Below are 8319 nucleotides of genomic sequence, written 5' to 3'. Positions count from 1 at the left end.
CTCATAGGGATGCACCGCTCTTGAGCCTGGAGGAAGTGATGTTTGAATATTAACCAGCTCTCTTGAACGCCCCTTCCTTCTAGGGCCCTAACCCATGGGATTCCTCCAAGTGAAATAAAATAGTAAAATAAAATAAAATAATATTGCTGTGGGTCATAATAACAGGTTAGGTCTGGCCCACAGTTCAAAGGCTTTCTACTTTACAGAAATGACACCATGAGCTTCAAAACCCTCATCTGTCTGAAATTCTTTTACTTGATTTTCAAGTAACAGCCAAGATTAYCCTACTGAAATGTATTAAAGAAAAGAAATATTTTGTCTCCAGTATATTAATGTTACATCAGTGGAGTTTTTAACAGTTTGAATGATACTCCAGAAACTGAGTATCACTGAACATAAAAGTGAAACTCACACTCATACAGAAGGGTGATTTTCTTTTCTTTTTTTTTTTGTAAGAAGATGTGACTGCAAAATAGCAAACACAGCATAATATTTAGTGGCAGGATGCACAACTAATTCTGACTTATTTTTGGAAATGGATGCGATTTTGGATAAATGCCACAAGGCTTTTCAGACCTAACTCCTACCAATTTCCACTCAGATTTAGGGTTCCTCAGGTTGTGGTCTGCCAGCCTGTTTTGGCTGCAGCAGGATCTGGTGAAGAAGCTACAGCTACCAGGTCATTCCCAGCCGTTTGTTACCTGTCCCCAGATCTGTTGCTCTAACAGCATGCACGTCCACGCCTGAAACGAGTTCTGTCAAAAATCAACCTGTCAGGAAAAATCTGCAACTGAAAGTACTTAAACTACCCCAAATCATTGACCCAATGCAAGGACCGACTGAGGGAGAGTTGCATGCAGGAGTAGGACAACAGAGTGGAGGTGAGGACACCCTCCTGCAGTAGGGCAGGGCAGGGCAGGCAGGAGCAGCCGAGACCTTCAGCATCAGTGCAGCCAGAACCAGGCACATGGCCAGAATGTGGGCAACATTCCTTCACCTGGTCTATGCAGGAGGCCAGAGGAGGTGACCATAGCACTTTCTTTTAGAGAACAACATTTCCAAAAGTGCCTCTTGGAAGATTCCCTGTACATTGAGATGGCTGAAGCAGGAGATATATGATGAAATTTTCAAAAAAGCCTTAACAATTAATGTGCTTTGAAAATCCATTAAGCTATTTCTAGGTTTATTTGCTAAATAYTTTCAAAAATTTGTCCGTATGGGCCTTGCACATATCTGAAAATASTTTTTAAAAGCCAAAAGGCTTTTATGATGCTCATCTCCAGGATARCAAAGGATGGAGAACATCATTGAGCAATCATCAGGAATTTTAGTTTGAGTGAGACCATAGCTTCACTTTTTGGTCTTGCAGGCTATTAGTGTGATCAGCAGTCTAAAATTATAGTGTATTTATGATAAGGCAGGGGAGATCAGAAGTGTGGTCAGCCACTTCCACCCTAATCAGGAATGATCAAGACAATTACTTAGTCATTCTGGGATGCGAGCATGAGCAAATGCTGATATACCTACCAGAGATTGTGTTGCTGATTCTGACAAAGATCTTCTCAAAATCTGCAAAATCACTCCAGGAGGACTGGAACATGTGCATAAAGCGGTTGATATAAAGATTCTCCATCCTTAAAAACAAACAAACAAACAACCTCTGAAAAAATCATCTTCAGCTTCCCCAATGCCCTTCTCCATTCTTCTCCACCCTTCTATAAACCAACCCACAACAAATTTTTTAGTGACGAAATGTGTGAGATTGACCACCCTACAGAAGGAAATTTTCTGGCTATACCTGTACATGCAAGCCTGAAAGGCATCTCAAGAACCCACTACCTGCTACTGCATTTATTGAACTCCATGCTAGAGTTGTTCTAGGCAGCCCACAATGGCAGTGCTATAAGAGTTATGTCATACAAAACCTGTATTCAAAAAAACTAGTGCTCCAGACATCGTCTGACAGGGAGTTAACTTGATGCTCTACTTTAACAYTAGGAACCAAGTCACTTGGCTGCAGACATCACATGAACGTGGAGCTGGAAGCCAGAAACATCTGGTTGGAGCTCTAACTCAGGGAAGTATTCTGCCTACAACAAAGTCAAACAAGTTCACCTCCTATGAGACCATGACAAGTCCCAAATCATTATATAAATACAAAACTTGTTACTAATAAACAAAAATCATTTATTTTGACTGGATGGCAAACAATGGATTTGAAGAAGAAAGCTGGCTTTGCACCAACACTTCAAAAGTGCAAAGAGAAGCATGCACACCACACAAAGATAAGCAGGGCAGATAATGGAGCAAAGAAAGGTCACAAAATCACAGGAACTCTTCTTAAGAATTTGATGGAAGGAGAACCCCAAAAGGGTAGATTAACTATCAGTAAACTTAGATTGAGGTACCTGGAGAAGAACTGGATTAGAAGTGGACAAACAGCACAGAAAGCCTAGGGAAACAGCAAGCACTAAAACGGAGGAGGCGTCTAGACCAGCATGACAATAAATCAGGCAGAGGCTTTTGTACAGATCCCAGACAGGGGAGATGCAGTAAAGGATGTTTATCCTAATGCAGATCAAGGTCAAGGCAAGAGATGGTGCCTGGAGACATGTTAGGAAGCAAAACTCATGCAACTTTCTRGGCTGGAGCAGGAGACAACCTCTTTGGACACCTGATGGGGACACAAAAGGATCATACAAGGACCAAAGAAGGACCTTTCATTAGCATCAAGAAAGGAGGGTAACTACGGGGCAGGACTTTCTGGGTAGATATTAGGACAGGACACTACCTCAATGAGCTGAACTGCCCAAATCACAGATGAATGTCAAGTGGAAGCACAACCAAGTGCAGATGTTTAAATGAATTCAAACAGCAAAACTCAATAGCTTGAGAAGAGTTGCTTGAGCCTGTCTCACTGGGGAGTCGTCACTTAAGGTTCTGTAGAGCCTCTGCCCTCACTCTCTGCAACTGGGAAGCACTGAACACRAGAGCCAGAAGCTGCTGCTCCTCTCCTTCTTAGGGGGTTGTTCCTACCTGGGGCTATCAGCCTGATCAAACAAAGCAGCAGGCCCAGCACCTGGGATAGTCACAAACCTGCTGTGGTTTAACCCATCGAATGCCAGGCATACATTTATTCTGAGATGTTTCAAAGAACACTTCCTAGAAAGCAATCTTCCACATTTCCTCTCTCAGGAGAAATTTCCAAAGGATTAGGATTTAGGAAATAAAAAACTTATTTTCCCTGAGAAATCAAGTATTTCTCAGATGTTTCCATGGTACATGCTTGAAACCAGAGCAAGGAAGAAATAGTAAAGAGTTGTTTGTAAAACTTCATCTGCCCAAATGCAATACTGGTCCAAAATACCTATGCAAGCCTGTGTTTCTGGCACAGAATCCAGGATGAGGATTTTGGTTTGYTAGATGCTGTAGGTCATATCAGCACCAAAAGCCTTCAGGATTATTGCCACCTACACACTGCCAACAACATTGAAAGAGCCAACCTTGCATCAGCATAAGCAATCTCCCAGCCATATCTTCCACTTGCTAAGTTCATTTTTAAGTGTTCCAAGAAATAGGACTTTCCCCTCCCCTCTTCCATGGGTGACTACCTCCTAGCCTCTTACAACTCTCACWGCCATCACATCTTTCCATAAATTCACACCCAGGCCACCATTACACCCTGCAACTCTGCTTCTGCGCTTGGGTTCCCAAACACACCTCAGTGTCCTTCTCTCTACCGTACCCAATCTGAAGGAAAGCCGCATGCCTTCCTTTGTGTGTCTCCACTCCATTTGYGTAAACAGCTGTCCCAAGCCCCAAAAGCTTAGCAGCATAACTACACAAGGGCTATCGAACTCACTCCCCAAAGCTTTTCAGAGTCCACACAACCAATAGCATATGTCTGGATTTTCAGCCCAGCGTGCCAGCGAGGAAGCACTGACGTTCCTTGGAAAAATCTCTTYTGTGTCACACCAGTTCTCCAGAATGGCTGGCTATCTGCAATAAAGTTTCGGGTTCCTATTTCATGGGGAGGTGTCATTACAACCAATAACAAAAATAGCTGTTCCTGCACCCTGTTGACTGCTTTGCAAGTTTCACTTGGCTGCAATTCAGGATCTTTGACAATATGTTACAGACTGGCAGGATGGGATTGCTAGAAGGGTGAAGGGGAATGTAGCCTTCACACTGGTAATGTCTGCTAATGGCAGACTGGGTCATTTCTGGCTTTCAGGTGCTGATGCTCTTGTATCACTCAGATAACTCAAATGGACTTGGAAGCAGGTGTTTCGCACTGGCTAACGCTCTACCAAGAGCAGCAGCTCTTTGGAAATAGAAGTTTTGCAAAAGTTTGACATCATGTGCCATTGTTAAGGTAACAAGAGAAGATCCCAATGACCTTGCATGGGGTTTGTGTATTTTCACACCTATCCTCTTCCCTTAAAGGAGCTATCCTTTGCTTTTTTGAGCTAGACTGTTTCCTGAAGCTGGACCAAAAGAAGAATGGCACAGTGTTTGCTTTCGTCCCTTGCCTGGAACCTTTCCTTGTGTTTGCCACAGGTTTATTCACTAGAGACCACAGTGTAGCTGTGATGGGTTTTTCCCTCTTTCAGGATGGCCTCATCTCTGGCTCTGTCCCATGGGGATCAGGGTTATGCTGCTAACTAAAAACATATGCTAAAAACTCTGCAGGGCTGGGTCCTAACACCTATCCGGTGAAGARGAACATCAGAGTCTAGGGTTTTCCAAGGACCTACAGTCAAGGTCCCAAACTCTTTAAAACTTCTTAAAAATCCCATTGAGTCCAAAAGGCCCACTTGAGAAATAAGATATTTCATGAGGTAAGAAGGGACTTCAACTTCCGGCTCATATTACTGATGGCATATTTGGTTCTTCAAAAGCCTAARCATAGATATAAAGTTCAGGAAGTGTAACTATTCCAGGATCTACAGATGAGAGAGGCACTTAGAATAGGACAAGGAGATGAGGGAAGACAGACATTTCATCTCTTGCATCTGGGCCTCAAGCCAGCTAGACACTGTGCCAGGGGGTAAGCTTGCAGGGGGAGCAGAGAGAGCATGTCTATCTATGCTTTGCACAATTAATTTAAATCCTTGTATGACCCTACAGCCACTTCTCTGGTATCACCAATACTATAGTATTAATAGTCCACAAAAACTGGTACTCTGCTATCTATTCCACCATTTGTCTATCATCCTAGTTTGCACAAGATAGGAAGCTAGAGACCACTACTCTTAAAAGTTATTGAGCTGCCTTATTCCAAATAACTCTGAAAGACCTAGGTTCATTTGTCCGTATGTGCTGCAGAAGCATACCCAGCACCRTGTTCATATGTGCTGGAGATTGTCACTGCTTTTTTTAAAAAAAGAAAAGAATATATTTGCTGATATTATAAAGCATCATTCTATTGTGAAAAACCGATCCTAGTGTGGGGGAGAGAGGGAAGAAGGGAGAGATCTACAGCAGAGCTAATGAAGCCAAACAAAACATGTTTTCTTTGAAGCTTCCAACTTTCCAATTTAGAAAACAAGCAAGTAGATATCTATTTAGCAGAAGAAGCTAAAGGATTTGATTCTTTGTTGGTAGTGAAAGTCAGTAAGGCATTGCACAGATATAACACCAAGATGGCTCTCCTAACAGGTAAGGCTTGAGCCTCCGTCAGTTCCCCAGAYAGACTCAGACAAGCAAGGATTTCCTGTCACAAGAAGTTGCAAATTTCTCAATAGGGCTATTAAACTCCCTAGTTCATATCAGTCTACACTTGATGACATAATCACCATCTGATCATTCAAATAAYGAGAAGCACACCTTTTCAAAATGTGAAGAGACCTGCGGATTAGCAGAATCACAGATGGAGAAGTCGTGGGTGATCTTGGAGCACTCTCGCCTCCTCTCCGACTTCCCCACCGCCTGATATGGTAATATGTGATCTGGGCATCTGTGACAGCTCAGAATGGGACTCACAGACCACAGMGGGCCTATTTGCCTCACTAACCCTGTAGTATTTGAAGGAGCTCTGTGGGATTTTTCATGCTCACCCCATGGCCAAGGCTGTGTTTTTTCGATGATGTGACAAGTGCAAGTGGGYGCATGGTGACTTTGTTGCCCCAGGCAGAATACACTCACCTGTGGTTAAGTGATGAGCTGCAGAGCACAACTTTTCTTCAACAGGGTCTCATGGGGACACACATATCATCTTTTTTTGGTGTCTGATTTTAAGGCCTCACTTCCCTACACAGTCAAAGGAGAGGAGCATCTCCAGGGGGTGACTCTGAGAACTAGTCAGATGCCTGAGACAGAAGGTGTGAAAAACCCTTTTTCCTACACATTTGCTTTTCAGCAGTGCCTCTCCTCCCTTCCACAGCCAGAAAAGAGCCTAATGAGAATGAAGGGGATCAGCCAGCTCCAAGTCTGAAAAGCTTAAAATATTGATATCAAAAAAAGAAATAGATATCCTTTCCTTCAGTATTTTCCTATTTTCATTAGCTTCAGATCCAGCTAGGAGAAAAAAAATCTAATCTTGAGATGTTAACCTAAAATGTAATCAGATCCTTACCCCACCTCCAAAAAGTTTTTTCAGAACTCCTGAAGTTCCACAAACACTTACGCTTTAGAGTAGTTCAGAATGAAGTCAATTCCTTTCTCATTGTCAAACTGGATGTCACGGGGCAGTTCACTGTGAGAATGGGCATCRATGCTCAGCGGAAAGCCAGGATGCCACTCCTTCCAGCTGAGAAAAGAAGAGGTTAGATTAACCATATAAACTTACCAGAAAGATAGCTGTGTCCTTCCTTCACCTAGACTGCTTCTGTGACTCAGCAGGCTAATTTGGGACAATAATAATGACTTATATTACATGAGGAGGAGGAGTAGACGGATTTTCCAAGTTAACAACTGGCTGCACCGCTGGTGTTGGCAACAGGGTTTTGGTTTCTACGACCATGGGACCCTGTTTGAAGATTGACAGCTGATGGGGAGAGATGGGATCCACCTCACTTAGTGGGGCATGCATGTCTTTGCCAACAAGTTGGCCAAACTGGTAAAGAGGGCTTTAAACTAGGAAAGATGGGGGAAGGGGAGAATTATAGAGACAGGGTAGTCGGCAAAATGCAGCTCAAGTCAGGATGCCTCCAGCAGATGCATGCAGCCAGGGAAGCGCGCACAGGACATGACTATGGAGGATCCTCTTGCACCCCTCCTGGGAAACCTGCATGCTTGATCACCTCTCTGAAATGCCTGTACACCAATGCACGTAGCATGGGGAATAAACAGGAAGAATTAGAGATCTGTGTGCGGTCGCAGGGCCATGATCTCATTGCCATTACAGAGACATGGTGGGATAGCTCGCATGACTGRARTGCTGTCATGGATGGCTACGTGCTTTTTAGGAAAGACAGGCCAGAAAGGCAAGGTGGTGGAGTTGCTCTTTATGTGAGAGAGCAACTGGAATGTATTGAGCTGTGCCTAGGGGTGGATGAAGAGTGAGTCGAGAGCTTATGGGTAAGGATTAAACGGCAGGCTAGCATGGGGGACACTGTTGTGGGTGTTTACTACAGGCCACCTGATCAGGAAGAGGAAGTCGATGAGGCTTTCTACAAACAGCTGGAAGTAGCCTCACGATCCCAGGCCCTGCTTCTCATGGGGGACTTCAACCACCCTGATATCTGCTGGAAAGACAACACAGCTAGGCACAAACAGTCCAGGAGGTTCCTGCAGAGCATTCATGATAACTTTTTGACACAGGTGGTGGACAAGCCAACAAGGAGAGGTGTGCTGCTGGACCTTGTACTAACAAAGAAGGACTGGTTGGAGATGTGAAGGTTGGGGGTAGCCTTGGCTGCAGTGACCATGAGATGGTGGAGTTCAGGATCCTGCGAGGAGGCAGCAGGGCACCAAGTAGGATCGCARCCMTRGASTTBAGGAGAGCAAACTTTGGCCTCTTCAGGGACCTACTTGGAGGAATCCCATGGGTTAGGGCCCTAGAAGGAAGGGAGATCCAAGAGAGCTGGTTAGTAGACAAGGATCACGTCCTCCAAGCTCAAGATTGGTACATCCCTATGAGTAAGAAGTCAAGCAAAGGGGGCAGGAGACCTGCATGGATGAGCAAGGAGYTCCTGGCAAAACTCAAACAGAAGAAGGAAGTCTACAGAAAGTGGAAAGGGGGACAGGCCACTTGGGAGGAATATAGGAACGTTGTCAGAGTATGCAGGGATGCAACGAGGAAGGCTAAGGCCCATTTGGAATTAAATCTGGCAAGAGATGTCAAGGACAACAAGAGGGGCTTCTTCAAATACATCA

General features: G+C 44.2%; 1 protein-coding gene across 2 annotated transcripts in view; it reads right to left on the bottom strand.

The window, feature by feature from the left end:
- The window catches only part of ALOX5 (arachidonate 5-lipoxygenase), a 38824-nt gene that overhangs the window by 17265 nt on the left and 13240 nt on the right, over positions 1–8319 (bottom strand). Inside the window, exons 4-5 of one of the 2 annotated variants that reach the window (XM_026061362.1) lie at positions 6629–6751; positions 1528–1634 (exon numbers count right to left, since the gene is read on the bottom strand). In XM_026061362.1, the coding sequence (XP_025917147.1) occupies positions 1528–1634; positions 6629–6751 (230 nt within the window). The remainder of the gene's footprint in view (positions 1–1527; positions 1635–6628; positions 6752–8319) is intronic. The other variant, XM_026061363.1, reaches the window with a different exon arrangement.

Source organism: Apteryx rowi, unplaced genomic scaffold (genome assembly GCF_003343035.1).
Source record: "Apteryx rowi isolate R43461 unplaced genomic scaffold, aptRow1 scaffold_18, whole genome shotgun sequence".
Lineage (NCBI taxonomy): Eukaryota > Metazoa > Chordata > Aves > Apterygiformes > Apterygidae > Apteryx > Apteryx rowi.
This window is presented reverse-complemented; position numbering and strand designations above follow the sequence as displayed.